Consider the following 17,127-nt stretch of genomic DNA (forward strand, 5'->3'; position numbering starts at 1 on the left):
CGCCCCCGGGCATGTCAGGAGGCCGGAGGAGGAGGAAATCTGTCAGAGCCGGCTCTGGCCCTGGCTAAACTTAAAGTCTGAGAGGGAAGACAAGGGAGAAGAGCAGACGAAGAACTCTGTCAAGCACCGATTCATTAGGCATCTTGCCGAGAGCGAGCACAACATTCACCCACGCGATCCTTTGTACGGTAGGTGTTACCGACCCATTTCACAGGGAGGGAAACCTCAAGGAGGGAAAATTAACTGGCTCATCCGACCCCCTGAGGGTAATTGTTCCCACCCTATAATTCTTTACACTGCATCTTCCCCGTTCGAAGGAGTGGTACGGTTTGTGTCTCCTGACTGGATCCTGACTGGGAGTGGTAATGACAATGACGTTGCCTTCTGGGGACGAGCGCTTAGCGTCCATGATGTCTCATCGCCTTCAATCAGCCGCCCTACCCCCATTTCAGGGAGAGGACGGAGCCTTGGAGAGGGCACGGCGCTTATCAGGGGGACCCCGGTCTGCCCACGGGACATGCACATAAGCCGTGCCGTCAGGGAATCTGGGCTCAAGGCCGGTGTCAGGGAGCAGGAGAGACGGAACCACCAGGGAGGGGCAGTGACAGCACCGCGTTGGTCGGGTTTGACAAACACGGAGTTCTCTCCCGGCAGCGCAGACTGCTTGCTGCCACAAGGCGGCACGTGGCTACCTGCCACGTCCCCGGCACTGCAAGTTCTGATGCGGCAGAAGGGGCTGGCGCTGTCTTGGAAGGCTTCCTGGAGGAGGGGAAGAAGGGCTTGACAGACCAGCACCTGTGCGCCAAGCCCCGTCTTCCCAAGTCCCCGAGGCAACCCTCCGAGGGCAGGAAGCCCCTACAACAGGTGGAAAGACTGAGGGGGCTGACCCAGGATCGCCGAGGGCGGGGGTCACAGCCGCAAGGGGGCAGGTACACGAGGCCCCTCCCGGCCCTTTACTGCTCACCTCCACTCGTGGCTCCTGAGGTGGGGACTGTCCACCCGGCCCCGAATTGCTACAACCCGCAACACGCTCTCGTCCCCCCTCAGAGCTGCGGTCTGGCCCTTCCTCTGTCCCCTGCGGTGGCCCCCGCACGCACTGCACACAGTAGGTGCCTCCTGATGCTCTCTCCTCTCCACCTGTGCCCACCGCCGAGAATACCCTTTCTCGCCTTCCTACTTGGCTCACTCCCACTTCTCTTAGCACAGGTGGCACATTTTCCAGAGAGCCACCTCCACCCCAGGCCCAAGGCCGAGCCCAGATCTGGCCTCCCCCGGGGACCTGCATTCCCTGGGACCTCCCTCTGAACACTCTGGATTGTGACAGGAAGGTCTGTCTCGCTCACTGCTTGGTCCTCAGCATCCCGCTCTGGGCCTGACATGGGGAAGGTGCTCAGCAAGTATCTGCTGAGCGAATGAATGAATGGATGAGTGAATGAATGGATGAATGGATGGGTGGATGGATGGATGAATTAATGAAAGAGTGAAGGGACAGAGGGCAGGGAGGCTAGAGTCAGGAGGAGGGCCTGGGCGGGCTCTGCCAGAGCAGACCTTATTGTAGAGGGCGCAGATGTGCAAGGCCGTGTTCCCCGAGGCATTCTGGGCTCCCGGCTCAGCCCCATAGAAGAGCAGGTGTTCCAGGTGCTGAGAGTGGCCTCGCTGGCAGGCCTGGGGAGGACAGGAAACCCAGGAGGCCGGATCAGACTCTCCCAACCATGGCCTCTGTCTAGATCCTGAGTCCAGGAAACCCCTCTCCTTTCCTCCTCTGTTTCCGCCCAGGGACCCGGGCCATCAGCTTCCCGAGTCATTCCAAGACCCAGGCGTCTGGATAGGCTCCTTGAGAGGCTCAAGAGACCACCCCCCACCCATGCCAGAGATGGAGATGTCCAATCCTGAGCCCATGCCCTCTTAGGGCCCTGGTGCTGACTCCCTCACCTTTTTCTCTTTGGGGCCCATGCTACTCCCACCCCCATACTCTATGAGGACCCCAGCATCTAGATCCCCAGCATCTGGATCCCCTTTGCACCAGACCCGATCAGGGCCCAGGTGCCCCCCATGCACACACCGCGAACCCCTCCTGGCCGAGTCTGGAGCACCTGGTGAATCTCCTGCCAGCCGTTCTCATCAGCTATGCCCAGCTGGGCCCTGTTGTACAGGAGCAGCTCGCAGCAGCGGGGGTCGCCCCCCACCATAGCCGTATGGAACAGAGGGGTCAGGCCTCGGCGGTCCTTGTAGTTGGGGGAGCCCCCAAGGTCCAGGAGTGCCTGAAGAGAGAGACGAGACAGAAGACGGTCACACTGGCAGTACTGGTTTGTTCTGAAGGGCCAGTCGGGCAGGGAGTCGCGGGTGACCCACACTGGCCAAGGTGGTTTGGGAGTCTGCATGAATGCCCTTGTCTGACCTTGAGCCTGGCCCTTCCCCTCTCAGGGCCTCTCCCACGAAGGGAACAATGAAGGGGCTGGGAAGATGCCTCCAGAGGACCTTCCCACTCTGACGTCCTGCCCAACCTTCCCCCCCCCCCGCCCCCCCACCCCCCCACCCCCTGCCGAGGCTGGCTTTGGATGAGCCACTGAAGGAGTCTGGTGCCTCAGTGCATCACGGCAGCCGGATGGTTGGAGGGCCACCTGAGAGAACAGAATCTGGATGCAGGAGGACCCCTGGCTAAGCAGGAGGTGTTGTTAGGATCAGGATCCCCGAGAGTGGGACGCAGAGGGAGACCCGGGATAAAGGGTTAGCTGGGACCAAGGTGAGCCGCGCCAGCCATGCTGGGGCGGCAGCGGCGGGGGGGGGGGGGGGGGTGTCTCACTCGAGTAACAGCTCCGGGCACAGCGGCCGGTGGAGCTGAGCATCTTTAGAGGGAGGTGTTGGCAGCAGCCCTGTGAAGACAGCCCACAGCCTCGCTGTCCACCAGAACCTCTGTGGTGACGGAAGCGATCTACGGCCCCTTGTGGGCTCCCGAGCGCTCGAGCGTGCTACGGCGCCCGGGGAACAGACACGTTCGCCCTAGCTCGTTGTAGTTAATTGAAATCCGAACGGCCCCCGTGTGGCTAGTGGCTACTGGGTTGGACAGCACGGGTCTGGAGGCCAGGGGTGCGGGGTGAGAGCAGGAGCTGTCTTGGGGGGAAGGGAGTGCACTGGGGGTACATATAGAGGGTTTGTCAATTCCAGGGGCATAAAGCCAGATCTTTGTGGCTGGTGTCCGCATTTAGGGGCTTCAAGAAAGAGCTGGAAAAGGGAAGGGAGGGTCCATTAAACTGGAGCATCTGTGAGTTAGGGTGTTTCTCAACAGCGATGTGTCTTTGCGGGGGGCGGTCTATCCTGACCTGTGTATGAAGAGGGAATCACGTGCCATCGGGTGGCGGTGGGGTGGGGGAGGAGAGAGGGAGAGGAGTTTAAAATAAGACCATGTAGGGGTGCCTGGGTGGCTCCGTCGGTTGAGCGTCCGACTTTGGCTCAGGTCACGATCTCACGGTCCGTGAGTTCGAGCCCCGCATCGGGCTCTGGGCTGATGGCTCAGAGCCTGGAGCCTGCTTCCCATTCTGTGTCTCCCTCTCTCTCTGACCCTCCCCGTTCATGCTCTGTCTCTCTCTGTCTCAAAAATAAATAAACGTTAAAAAAAAAAATAATAAAATAAGACCATGTAAGCCCCCTCCATGTATGTATCTTGCAGGTATACGGTGCGTCTGGGAAAGTGCATTTTAGTTACTGAACAGGGCGAGAGGCTGTGTTTGCAGGGTGTGTGTTGAGGGGTCTGTGTCTGGAGCTCACTCTGTATTTTAAGGAACACAGGAGGGTCTACACTTCGGGGAGACTGAGGCAGGGCTGGTGGTGAGCTGGATCAGAGGGTACAAGAAGGTCTGGGTGTCGGGAGAGTATAGGTATTATGATCTACTGGGGCCCTTCCAGAAGAAAGGTCCGTGTGACAATCAGCTGTAGGGTGGGCATCCCCGGGGGTCACCAGAGGGTCTCGGGTTCCACTGGAGGAGTGACAACAGGCGGGGGGGGGGGGGACTGTGTGTTTGTCAGTCTACGGAAAGGGGCTTTGTATTTGAGACACGAAGAGAGACTATTTTTAACAAACCTAAAGACCTGAGGTTCGAGAAAGAACAAATGGAAAAGGGAGAGGAGTCTGAGAAAAGAGCAGAAGTGGCATCCCCACGGGGACGGGGACGCGGCAGGGGACATCCAGGAGGCGGGATGAGAAGCAAAGGTGAGGTCAGGTGGCTTCGTGGGGTCAAGGCAGATGAAGGGGAGGAGGGGGCGGGTCTGGGGCAATTAGCTCACTGGCTTCAGCGCACTGGGGGAGACACCGAGTCTGGGGGCGGGTCCCCGGGGTCTGGCACCTCACCGTGAGAGCCAGGCAGTGACGGGCACACGCGGCCTTGTGCAGCGCGGTCATGCCATCCCGGGCCCGGAAGTCGATGTGGGCCCCTCCCAGGCACAGGGTTCGAATCACCTCTACGGAGCCTTCGGTCTGGGCTGCCAGCGTCAGGGGGGTCTCTGAGGGGCAGAAAAGGCCAGTCACGCGCAGCCCTTATGCCTCGTTGCTCGGCTCCCCACCTCTTCCAAAGCCCCTGGTTCTCCTCCTTACCTCCCGAATCCGAGTCGTGATAATTGGGGTCCAGCCCCTTGTCCAGCAGCCTTGCCACCTTGTCGGACGTCCCGAGCTGCACGTATTCCAGGAACTTCTTCAACCCCGTCTGAGCCATGGACAAGAGAGAGAAGACAGGCCAGTCAGGGAGCAAGGGGAGAAAAGCTGGGGTCTTGAGCAGCGCTGTCCAGTGGAAATACACAGCGAGCCGCGTGTGGCACTGAAAACTCTCTAGTAGCCACCTTTAAAAAAAAAAAAAAAGCAAGGGGCACCATTGGTCGCACGGAAATTCGTTTTGACGACGTATCTCTTTAACCTAACATATCCGCAATAGTACCGTATCGACAGGTAATCCATAGGCAGTGTTTTAACGAGACGTTTTACGTTTTTGGGGGGGAACTGAGTCTTCGAAATCCGGTGTGCATTTCACACTCGCAGCGAGGCTCAGTTTGGGCCTGCGACACCGTGTGTGTTCGGGAGCCGTGTATGGCCGGTGGCTCCGGGAGTGGATGGCGCAGGTCTGGAGGGATGGAATATTTGGGGGGGCGACAGAGACAAATGCATGGTGGGGGAGGGGTGGGGGGGGAGGAGGGGACAGGGAGGCTTTTTTCCCAAGCGTCAAGAATCCTTCACTTCACCTCGGACTAAAGCAGCTCCCCCCGCCCCGCTTCCTCCCAGTTCTTAGGGGACCGGGGGAGGCACAGGGGACATATGGTCAGAGTCCTGGAGGGCAAGATAGCCAGATGTGGCTGGGGGCAGGGGACATCCCCGGATCTGGGAGAGGTTTAGGCTACGGGAATGGGGGAGGCCGCAGGCTGTGTATGAAACAGCACTGAGGCAGAGGGACACTGGTGTCAGAGTTCAGGCCAGAGGGTGGGGGGCAGGCAGGTGCCCCGCGTGGATACGGGGGACCCAGAAGACGAAAAGGGAGCAACTAAGGATGAAGAAAGCAGGAGCCAGGGGCCTGGGCGGGAGAATGCAGGCCAGAGAGGGGAGTTGAGCCCCCAGGGTAGAGATAACACAGTTGGCATCTGGGGCCGTCCCCAACGCCACACAGCATCTCAAGTTACTGGGGGACCCTGGCAGAGGAACAGAAGGGGATCAGGGAGTGTTGGAGGGCTGTTGGACAGAGGTGAGAGAGACAGTGGGAAAGGCTCCAGGTCTCTGTGGGGGGGCTGCTGCGGGGTAGGGTTCTCTCACCTTCGTGTGCAATTTGGCCAGCTGCTTCTCATCCAGGTTGGTCTGTTTGTAAACCCGGGTCTTGTATCGGAACTGTGGCCAGGGGTGTATGGGGGGGAGAGACACAGAGACTCAGAATCAGGGGCCTGGGGAGGAGGCTGGGCTCCTTCTGAGCCGGGGGCAGGGGGGGATGGAGGGGGAGGTGGTCAGCTCAGGGTCAAGGTGGAAAAGGCCCTGGAGCCTTGGCTGGGCAGGCAGAGGAGTGCGGGGCTGCTGTGGAGTATGTGGACCGCAACCCCTAACGTGAAGGAGTAGGGAGTCCGGACCCCACACAGAATGTTCTAGAACACCTACTGTAACTGTGAATCCTTTCCCACTTTGAAAGGCGAGGAGGAGTCTGGGGCAGGGAAGTGACTTGCCCAAGGCCACTCTGTTGGTCAGAGGCAGAACGGATCGTCATTTGAACTCAGGCCTCTCTGACTCTAATGCTTAAGGGATCTGGAAGAGCCCACTGGGTTTTCCCTTGCCAGGGCCTGACCGGGAGAAAAATGGGGCATGCCTTCTCTCCCCTGCGGCCAGGCTGGGAAGGCTGTGGGCCTCACCTCCAGGTAGGGCACCCCCTTCTCAAAAGACTGGGGGTACTCTCGAAGCAGCCGCTCCTCCTCCAGAAAGTTGGCATCGCGGCCGGAGGTGGCCGGCTGGAACAGACCGTAGTTGAGCACATCCTGCAGGCTCTCGCTCAGGGCGCAGAGCACCTGTTGCTTGGCTGTCCAGATGGTGGCATCGGGGTTGAAGCGGAGACATTTCTGGTTGAGGAGGTGACAGGGAAGAGCCTGAGGTGGCTTGGAAAGGGCCTGGGGGTGATTCTGGGGACAGGAGGGGCAGCTGGGGGAAGCATGTCGGGGACCTGGAGATGGGGCCCAAGTGGGAGGACACCCAGCACCAGCAGCCTCGTCGTGTGGGCTTGGGGCCCTGTCCCCCGCTGGCCGGCAGGCAGTCAGTCACTCACTGTCTGGTGCAGGTCCGGGATGCCAATCCTGAAGACCATCATGCTGAAGTGGGCGTCGTCCGGGACAGACATGGAGCGGCCCTGGAGGCCTCGGGTGGAGGCCAGACTACCAGGTGCCCCGCTGCCCTGGCCCCGGGTCCCCCGGGGGCCTCTGCTGGGCCCGTCTGGGGAGCTGTCGGACTCTGAGCCCCCCTCGGGACACTCGCTGGCACTGTGGCGTTCCTCGTCCTCGCTTGACGCGGGGCTGTGGGTCATCGTGGGGCCACGGGGCGACAGGGGACAGCAGCATCACAGGCGGCTGCCGGGGCCAAGGGTGGCTGTCAGATGAGGGACCTGGGACCCCTCGGAGGCCACAGGCACCCTCACGGACAAGTGGTCTAGGGCAGCCGCCCCACATGCCCCAGGTCGGCAGGAAGGAGGCTGGACACACCCCCAGACACTCCAGCTGCCTCTGCTCACACACACGCCCATCGCTGCCATGCTTCCAGCACGTCTCCTTCCCTGCCCTTGGCCCTGCTCGCAGCCCCCCACCCCTCCTGCGCCCCACTTTGCCGCTGACCCAGCATGGCAGTGTCCCAGAAACCGCAGAATCACCGCGGGAGCTACTGGCCCACTTTGGCAGGCCACGGAAAATGCAGCTAAAATTAGCTGAGGACAGACAGGTGGACGACCCACCGGCATCCTACCCTCCTGGCCCCAGCCTGGCCCCTCACCCGAGGCCCTCCCGTCCTCCTCCTCCTCCTCCTGGCCAGCTGGCGGAGGGGGCTGGGGAGAGGCTGAGATGTAGTAATGGGGGGACGGAGGTGCCGAGAGCCTGGGGCGGCAGAAGTGGGAGCCGCGTGTTGCTTGGGAGTGGTGCCCGGCAGCGGGTGGAACCGGTGACTTCACCGAAGTGTGGCTGACAGCGTGTGCAGGGGACTGCTGGGAATCGGTGTCCCAGGGGAGCAGGGGTGCTAAGATGGGGGTGTCATGGGGCAGAGTATCATTCGTGGCGTGCCCCCAAGGGAGCCACGAGGGGTGGCCTAGGCAGGTTGTTGGGGGCATCTCGAGACGGGGGTGGGTGGGTGGGGAGACTGGCCTGGGAGGGCTGTCTGGAGACCGTAGTGCGGTGGCCTGGGTCAGCTTAGGGTGGCTGCGGATAACCTGTGGGCACATTTGAGGACTGGCACTACAGGACAGGTGGCTGGACATTGCCCGGTACAGGTGGATCCACTCTGAGGGAGACTGGGGGGGGGGGGGGGGGGGGGGGGGAGGCTAAGAAGTGGGGTGCCGGTCTGGGGGACTGGGGTGGGAGGTCATCTCCAGATCCCCACTGTTCTCTCCCGAGGTGGCCTTAGAAGCCTGGGTCCCAAATGGGGTCCGCCTCCCTCATCTCCCTGTCTCCCACCCCAGCACCGGAAACCAGAATGTCTGGTCTGGTCCCTCCCCCCCACACCAGGCCCAGCTCCTGCACCGTTGCCATGGAGATGGGAAGCAGTGGAGGGTACTGCTGACTTTGGGGGAGTGGGGATGGGCTGGGGGGGGTTGGGGGCGGGAAGACAAAATGAGTGTTCGGGGAGGACAGTTCCAAGAGCTGTGGGTGAGCAGCAGCCTAACCACCAGCCGGCCGACCCCTCCCCCATGAGTGGCCCGGCTGCGAAGCCCCCTCCCTCTCCAGGTACCCGGCGGAACTGCCCCACCTTGGCCTTGCGGAGCACCCCCTCCCTGCCAGGCCTCCTACCCGCCGGACTCCACCTCCCACCTCCGGGCCTGGAGCCCAATGCCACTCCCCCTCGGCTGACCCTGGCTGACCCCGGCTTCAACCGGGCACTAATGGGGTGGCCAGTGGGATGAAAGCAAAGCTGGCCCCGGCGGCTCCCCCCCGCCGTGCGGCTGCCCCCAACCCCCCAGACCGGCTCCGGCCCCTCCCCCTCAGGCCCGAGGGAGGGAGCGGGCACACTCCGCCGGGGCGGCATGAATCAAACGCTCCGCGGCTAAGAATAGCTGGCACGCAGCTGGTACTGAGACGGGCTGAGGAATCGGCGGGGGGGGGGGGGGGGGGGGGGGGGGGGCCGGGGGGGGGGCCGAGAAGGGGGGGGGGGAGAGCCCGGGGCCGGGGAGAGGGGGCGGGGGCACCCGGGAGCGGGACTCGGAGGCGGGAGCCGAGGGGGCGCGCCGGCCGGTGGAGAAGGGAGCGGAGACGGGTGGGGATGAGGGGGGAGCTTGGAAGGGGGTGGGAAGGGATCGGAGGAGCCTAGAAGGTGAAGCCCGAGCTAGAGGGGGTCGAAGGGGGCGGAGGAGGCCAAGGCCCAGACCCTCGACGGAGGGGCGGGGGACCAGGGTGACCTGGGGGAGGGGCCTCGCGCGGTGGGTCTACGGAAGGGGTCTAGGGGCCCCGGTAGGCCGGGGTGGGCGAGGCGGGGGAGTGGCCGGGCAGGGCCAGGAGGTGGGTACCGCGACCGAGCCCTTGGCCTGGGAGCGCGGGGAAGCGGGTTTGGGCTGGGGCGGGGGGGGGGGGGGGGTCCGGGGGCGGGGGCGGGGGGGCGCATCCTCCTAAGTCTGCTATCTGGGACGGGGCATCGGGGACCTGGGCGTAACCCAATTTGGCGTCGCCCGGGGCAACGCTCCCCACCTTACCCCCACCCCTCACCGCACACCCGGGCCCGGAGCCCGGCGCCCGGCCAAGGACGTCCGGGGCGCCCCCGCCCCCTCCCGCGGCCCCGGCCCCGGCCCCGGCCCCGCAGCTCCCCCCAAAACCCCGGGTTCTCGACCCCCTTACCTGCCTGGCGGGGCTGCTGAGTCCCGGTCGGCGGCGCCCGCGGCCCCTCCCCCCTCCCCCCACCCCCCACCCCCCCGGAGACGGGGGACCCTCAGGCCATGCCCCACCGCCCCGGAGGGCGAGCGGGCCGGGGAGGGGGCGGGCGGGGGCCGGGGGGGAGGGCGGGGGGGCCGAGGACCTCACCCCCCCCGCGGGCCGGGCCTGGCCATCCGCAGAGCGCCCCCCCTTCTGCCGCGGCCGCCGCGCCCCTCGGAGCTAGCCCGCCCCCGGCTCGGTCCGGCCGGCTCCGGGCGCCGCGTCTCCGCCTGTTCTTCCTCCTCCTCTTCCTCAGGCCGCCGCCGCCGCCGCCCGCTCCGCGCCTCCTCTGCCTCCCTTCTCGCTCTCTCGCTCTCACCGTCTCTCCCTCACCCTGTCTCTCTCTCTCCCTCCCTCCCTCTCTCCTTCCCTCCCCTCCCTCCGCCCTCTCCCCTCCCTCCGGAGCCGGTGGAGGAGACATCGCCCCTCCCCGCGCCCCCAAACCTCGCCCATCCCCCCCCCCTCGCCGGCTCCACCCCCTCCCCCTGCCCTCCCCCACCACTCCCCGTAGCCACCAGCTAGCCCAAGCCGGCTCTACCCCTGCTTGCCCCCCTACCCGGACCTTGCGGCCCCGCCCCCCTAAGGGTTCGCTCCACACACACACCCCAGGACCGCCCCTTCCCAGAGCGTCTCCCACCCCCTCTACACACAGTAGGGCGCGATAAATATTTGTTGCTAGACTCTGCTCCTCCAAATTGGATGGTGAGAGCTATAGATTCCCGTCCTGTCCCTCCAAACACACACACACACACACACACACACACACACGCACACACAAACATCTTCCCCCAAGGCACAGGTGCATAGAGGCACTAGCTGGCCCTGCACGTGCAGACGTTACCCATGCACACACTGTCCAGGGCGTGCATGACCTAACCTCCCTGTGGGTACATCACCACAAACACACCGCACTACAACACGTACATGTCACACGCGCATGCCAGAGCATACATGCCGCACAGCATTTACCCACCCCTCCCCCAACAAGGGCACGCACCCAGGTGTGCATGCTCAGATCTCCAGCTCACACGAAACCCAGAAACGGAGACGCACAACCACGTGTGCCTGCGGCTCCACCACACTCACCCACCTCCGAATTCATCACACAGGTGTGCACACACCCATTTGGATGCACAACACCGTGCCCTGCCTCCCCTCCATAGTTATTGCTGACGTTTCTTGAGCACTTCCTGTGTGCCAGTCTCTGCTCTGGATTTACTCATCAACTTCTCACACCAATCCTATGGGCTATGCACTTTGACCATCCCCGTTCTCAGAGGGGGAAACTGGGGCACAGAGAGGCAAAGTCGCTTGGCGCCCAAGGTCACCCAGCTACAAAGAGGTGGCAGCAAGGATCAGGGGGGACAGGTAGGCTGGTTCGGTCTTTATGCCACTGTTGTTCACCACTAGGCACGCCACGGTTGTGTATTCGCCTTCATTATACACAGACATGCCCAAAGTCTCCTTGCAGCTCAGGTCTCTGGTGCCTGGGACATACCACAGACACAGGGCAGGTCCCTTAGGGTGAGAGTGTCCCCAAAGCCCAGGCTCCCACCCTTCTTCCAGCTCCACCAGGGCTGCCAGCTGGGGCTCAGACACCTGCAGAGGGTGGTTCTAAGAAGCCTCTGGATGCATCTCCAGCTGTGGGCTCCCGGGTACCAGGGTAGGAGCCAGCCCAGCCCCAGGAGGCCCCGCTCTGGATGCATACCCACCAGCCCAGGTGGTGAGCATCTGGGCCCAGGGAGAGAACAGCTGCCCATGTTGGCAGCAGCAGCGAGAGAGGCTGTGTACCCCTCTACGGTTTACAAGGCCTTTCCTGGCTTGTGCATTATCTCTCGAGGCCTTTAGCTGCTAGTGAGGGCTCCCCAGGCCCCTAATGGGCACCCGAGAGGCCCAGGCTCTGAGGTGGTGAGCAGCCTGCCCGATGTCACACTGCCCTCTGCTTTCTTGGATTTCTTGGATTTCCCAGGCCCCTCCTGGGGCTCCCAGCAGCTGAGGGCAGATGCCCGGCCCTTGCGTAGAGCCAGAAGCCTTGGCTAGCAGCTGCCATGCTGGTGACCTCCAGCAGGTTGCCCCATCCCTTCTCGGAGCCTCAGTCTCCTCCCTTGAAGAGCAGGCCCTGCCATCCCTGGCTGGTGAGCTCCACATTCTCGCTGGCACAACAAGCCAGGCCCAGGCTGGGAAAGCCCTGAATGACTCACAGGTCTGGCACAGAGTGGGCACGGCATGGCCTCCTGTTTCCCGTGCCTCTCCAGCTTCTCTCCCACTGCCCTCATCACCACCCTGGCTGGCTATCACCCCTCAGTGCCCCCGTGCACCTGCCTCAGGGAACCCAGGGTGCCCCCAAAACACAGTGGTCAAGCCTTCAGTCTTCTGGCTAACCCGCTACCCTGCCAGGAATGGCTTTTTCCGTCCTCGCTAAGCAGACTGATTGAGCACCTACTATGTGCTAGCTCCAGGGATACAGCAATGAATCCGTACCTACACTGCCTTTGTTGGCAGGAGACAGTCAACAGACAAGAAAACAAACAACAGGAGCCGGTCTTGATTATACCAAGAAGATAAAAAATGGGGCGTTAATTTGTGGAAGTGCAGCTCCTTGAGATAGGATAGTCGGGGAAGGCCTCAGATGAGCTGAGACCTCAGCAGGGAGAAGGAGCTGGGAGAGGACATGAGAGCGTCTAGAAGGAAAAGGCCAGTGTAAAAGCTCTGAGGGAGGAAGGAGCTTGGCATTCAGGAGATAGTGAAGAGGCCAGTGTGGCTGGATCCCCTAGGGGGCCCAGGGGGAGTGGGGGTGATGAGCTTACAGAGGTGTAAAGGGCCCATCCTTCCCAGCACACACCCCCCCCCCCCACACACACACACAAGGCTGGGCAGGCCAGGCTCTTGCCGGGTTTGGCTTCCCTCCTGCATATGATGGGAAGCTGGGGGAGCAGGGGAGTGGGGAGTGACGTGATCTGATTTACGGTTTGGAAGCATGGCTCTGGCTGCGGCAAGCGGCGTGGATTGGAGGGGCTCGGGAGAAGGGAGGTGGAGAGTCAGGAGGAGGCCACTGCAGTGGTCCAGGCGGGAGAAGAGGCCCTGGGCCGAATGCTCAGAGCTCCAGCGCCCAGCCTGCGTCTGTCTACTCCACCTCCTGGAGAAAGCTTCCTTCACCACCCCCACCCCCACCCTTCCGCCTCCCTTCTGCCCCAACCCCCCACCTTGTGGGAAGGTCTGCACGTCTGGGAGCAGCTGGAGTCCCCAGCATCGCCCCACCCCGGGCCCGGCCTGCAGGACGCTTCCAGGAAAGTACAGCAAACTGAATCCCAAAGCCCCACCCACTAGAGTTGCACACACAGCCTACATACATGCACGCTCTTCACCTGTGTCCCCGCAGACAGGCACACACACTCATTTTCAGGTTGGGGCAAGGGCTCCTGGCCAGAATGGGAGATCTGAGGGCAGGAGGCGCCCTAGAGCCTGAGAACTGTGGGAAAGCCTCCTCTGGCAGAGTGTGTGGGCAATGGTGGCCACAGAGTAATAAAAACCTTATGGAGACCCTGCAGTCTCCTTGCTCCCGAGGAGTGGCCAGGGGGAGGAGTGGGGAGCAGGGCCAAGCCCCAACAACCCCCTGAGGGGGTTCCTCGGCAGAGGCTGTGTCCCCAGGATCCCTTGGAGAGCCGGCTCTATTCTCTTCTGGCCATCTGAGCTTTTGGCCATGGTGGAAGGAAAGAGCAGGGCGGAAGTGAGCTCTGGAAAGTGGGAAGAGGGGGGGTATGTGGAGAGACCCAAGGCGGGATCCAGGCTTTGGAACGTTGGAGGTTTCCGGCCACAGAGGCAGGGCCTCGGGGGAGCCAAGAGAGGCGGGGAGAGACACACACAGAGGAGCAGAGACCAACGGACAGAAGAACAGACGGGCGAGCTGACAGAGACAAGAGCTGGGAGAGGGACCAGGGACTAGTGATCTGCACACACTCCAGTCCCAAGAGACATCCCCCCTCCCCAGAGACAACCCTTTGCGGCCTTGGGTGCTGTGGAGCCCAGCCTGATGCAGGCAGCCTGGCTGCTCGGGGCCCTGGTGGTCCCTCAGCTCCTGGGCATCAGCCATGGGGCTCGGGGAGCAGACAGGGAGTGGGAGGGGGGCTGGGGAGGCGCCCAGGAGGAGGAGCGGGAGAGGGAGGCCCTGATGCTGAAGGTGAGTTGCTTAGGACTCTGCCGGGGAACTGTGGGTGTGGGAGGGAGTGTATTCCAGGGTTAGGGAAATGGGCCAGGGAGAGAGATGGGGCAGGCTCAAAGGATGGGGATGATGGGTTCAGACAAGGGACTCAGGGGCAGAGAGCCAGCTTACTGCTGCAAAGGGGTGGCTGGAGTGTGTGGGCAGTGAGAATAGAGCTGGGCTCCTAACCATCCCTCCCCTGCCTCAGCATTTGCAGGAGGCCCTGGGGCTGCCCGCTGGGAGGGGGGACGAAAATCCTGCGGGAACCCCAGAAGGCAAAGGGACCTGGGGCACCGAGGAGGACGGTCAGGGGGAGGAGGAGGAGGAGGAGGAGGAAACAACGACAAACCCCACCACAGGCCCTAGCCCCTCTCCCACCCCTGAGGACACCGTCACATATATCCGTGAGTAATCATTAGCTCCATCCTGCCCCCAGGCCTCCGTGGTCATTTTCTCAAAAATGAACGGTCCTTTCAAGGCCCGGCACCTTTCAATTGCCCACCACCCCGCCGGTGCCCGTCCCCCCACGTCCCTGGGAGTTCCGGGTGTCCAGCCTTGCCTCCCAAGAGCCCAGGCCCACCGGCCCCGACATTCCAGGAATCCCGAGTACCCCCTACCCCAACTCTGTCCCCTGAAGCCCTAGTTCCCCCTGGTCCTTTGGTCCCTCAGCTCCGCCCCTCGGGCCCCGTCCAGCGTGTGCCCTGTCTGTCCGCAGTGGGCCGCCTGGCCGGCCTGGACGCAGGCCTGCACCAGCTGCACGTCCGTCTGCACGCGTTGGACACCCGCATGGTCGAGTTGACTAGGGGGCTGCGGCAGCTGCGGGAGGCGGCGGGCGACACCCGCGACGCCGTGCAAGCCCTGCAGGAGGCGCAGAGCCGCGCGGAGCGCGAGCATGGCCGCTTAGAGGGTGAGTCCGCACCGTGCGGGGCGGGGAAAGTGGGACGATGCGGGTCAAGTGGAGGACTGGTGGGAGGAGGGGGCCCGGAAACGTCTGAGGAGACGTGAGGACCTAAGGTATCCGGGGCGAGCGGGTTCCTAGAGACTTGGAGGTCACTTGTTGGCTTCTGCGGACCTTAGAGTAGCCGGGAGAGCGAATGCGGAGAGCTGGCGCCCAGAGGGGGAGGCACGCTCCTTACCGCGCGGTGAAGCGTACCCGTCTCGGGCCGCGCCACGCCCCCTACAGCCAGATTCCAAAAGTCTGGCCCCACCCCCAGCCGTCCTAACTCTCCGCCTCCTTACTCCCGGCGGTTCTGACCCCGCCTCCTCCCGGCCCGGCCCCCGAGGCTCTAACCCCGCCTTCTCCCCGCCTCCGGAGCCCCTGACCCCGCCCCGTTCCCCCCCTCAGGCTGCCTAAAGGGGCTGCGCCTCGGCCACAAGTGCTTCCTGCTCTCGCGCGACTTCGAGGCGCAGGCGGCGGCGCAGGCGCGCTGCGCGGCGCGGGGCGGGAGCCTGGCACAGCCGGCAGATCGCCAGCAGATGGAAGCGCTCACCCGCTACTTGCGCGCGACGCTTGCTCCCTACAACTGGCCGGTGTGGCTGGGCGTGCACGACCGGCGCGCCGAGGGACTCTACCTCTTCGAGAACGGCCAGCGCGTGTCCTTCTTCGCCTGGCACCGCGCGCCCAGTCCGGAGCCCGGCGCCGGGCCCAGCACCGCGCCGCACCCGCTCAGCCCCAACCAGCCCAACGGCGGCACGCTCGAGAACTGCGTGGCGCAGGCCTCGGATGACGGCTCCTGGTGGGACCACGACTGCGAACGCCGCCTCTACTACGTCTGCGAGTACCCCTTCTAGCGGGGCCGGTCCTCGCCTCTCCGGTCCATCCCACCACTCGCCCTTTGGCTGGGCCGTTCATCCTTCTAAAACGCCCTTCCCTCCCTCTCTCCCTGCCCGTGGATGGAAGCGTGTTCCCCCTGGCTGGGCGATCCCGGGGGGCCTTCCGCGGGGCCGAGAGCCCTGACTTTCCTGTGTCTTTTTTTTGGGAGCGGCGGGCACCAGGCTAGGTCCGGCGCCAATAAAAACGTGTGGAATCTGACTTGAGCGGGCAGTGGAGGCACTTTTGGTCTTTAGCTCGTCAAGGGGCCAGCTGGGCAGGGCACGACCCTGGCCTTTGGATGCCTGTCCCGTTCTGCCTTTACAGGTATTATTTGATCCCCAGAACCAGAATGATGGAGAACACATGTACATATGTGCGCACATCATCCGCTCCTGCACACGCAGCTGATGCCTCCACCCCCATCGGGTCCCACTCACAGCCTTTGGGACAACAGGGCCTGTCAATCATTGCCCAGGCCTTGGCCTTGGCCTTGGTCAAAGAGAGCTGGGAAATACAAAGGAGCTAAAGGTTCTGATGAGTCCTGCAGGAAAGAGCCCATTTAATTTTGTTTCAATAGTGTATCTCAAACTTGTTCCACCAGATGGAAGGTTCCTTAGCATCCTGTACTGTCAGGCCCTGCCCCACTCCCTGCCCCTTCCCCCAGCCCCAGGGGCAAGTGTTTAGAGGCAAACTTAGGAACCTAGGCAGCCTGGAAACTGAGGCTCCCTCCCAATGTTTCCTTGCCTACTCCCTGCCTGTGTGGCCATAAGCCAGTCTCTTCTCTCTGAGCCTCAGTTTCCTCACCCATTGAACATGGGTACAATCATCTCTACCTTGTATTCGCTCTTGGGAAGTTCAGGTGAGCCCAGGAAAGTGAGCATTTGAAAAATGGTTGAATGTGCATCACGTGCTCCCTTTGCCCCCCCCCCCCCCCTTTTCGTACCTTTGTTCCCGGAGTCAGAACACTCGGGAGTGGGCCAGCTTGGGCATTGGCATTGAGGACAGCACTCTTTGAAGGCAGAGCCCTTGTTTTGGAGCCCCCGCAGTGTCTTTCCCCCAACACTGGCAACATGGTCCTGACCCCGACATCATCATGGAGCCCAGGAACTGAACTGTGACGCTGTTTGTCCTTCTGCCCTTCCCTCTCCTTCAGCCGTGGGACCACCAGCCTAAAATGTCACCATTGGATCCACCAGTGGGAGGAATGAGCCACCCCGGTCATTTCTCAGCCCCACAGCCCCTGTAGGAGTAACAGAATGGAGGGTGGTAGCAAGCTTGGGGGAAGGAGACCCTGGTCAGGAAGGCTTCCATCAGAGGACCAAAAACGTTGCTCAGGATTCTTACCCTGGTGAACTTGTTTACTGGGGTCGGGGAGGGGTGGCAGGATGTCTTCTAGGCAACCAGAGGGCACACTAGGCAGACATTGATGGGTATCTGCTGTTGCCTGGAAGGGGGCCACTATTACAGACCTCATAACAGATGGGTGGACAGATCAATGGTTACCCGT

The 17,127-nt window shown here is 62.8% G+C and overlaps 2 protein-coding genes across 2 annotated transcripts in view; one reads left to right on the forward strand and one right to left on the reverse strand.

Annotated features, from left to right (window-relative positions):
* Positions 1–9,638, reverse strand: part of SHANK1 (SH3 and multiple ankyrin repeat domains 1) — a 42,937-nt gene extending 33,299 nt beyond the window's left edge. Inside the window, 8 exon segments of the mRNA XM_040457945.1 lie at positions 1,549–1,665; positions 2,094–2,261; positions 4,346–4,497; positions 4,589–4,697; positions 5,789–5,860; positions 6,370–6,573; positions 6,777–7,074; positions 9,535–9,638. Coding sequence (XP_040313879.1) covers positions 1,549–1,665; positions 2,094–2,261; positions 4,346–4,497; positions 4,589–4,697; positions 5,789–5,860; positions 6,370–6,573; positions 6,777–7,031 — 1,077 coding nt within the window. The 5' untranslated portion in view covers positions 7,032–7,074; positions 9,535–9,638.
* A 3,797-nt stretch (positions 9,639–13,435) lies between these two features.
* Positions 13,436–15,844, forward strand: CLEC11A (C-type lectin domain containing 11A). The gene is made up of 4 exons (XM_040458116.1): positions 13,436–13,786; positions 14,016–14,211; positions 14,523–14,714; positions 15,153–15,844. Exons 1-4 carry the CDS (start codon positions 13,640–13,642, stop codon positions 15,596–15,598), a joined length of 981 nt encoding a protein of 326 aa, XP_040314050.1. The 5' UTR covers positions 13,436–13,639; the 3' UTR covers positions 15,599–15,844.
* The last annotated feature ends 1,283 nt before the right edge of the window (positions 15,845–17,127 follow it).

Source organism: Herpailurus yagouaroundi, unplaced genomic scaffold (assembly GCF_014898765.1).
Source record: "Herpailurus yagouaroundi ecotype Mexico unplaced genomic scaffold, PumYag 220, whole genome shotgun sequence".
Classification (NCBI taxonomy): Eukaryota; Metazoa; Chordata; class Mammalia; order Carnivora; family Felidae; genus Herpailurus; species Herpailurus yagouaroundi.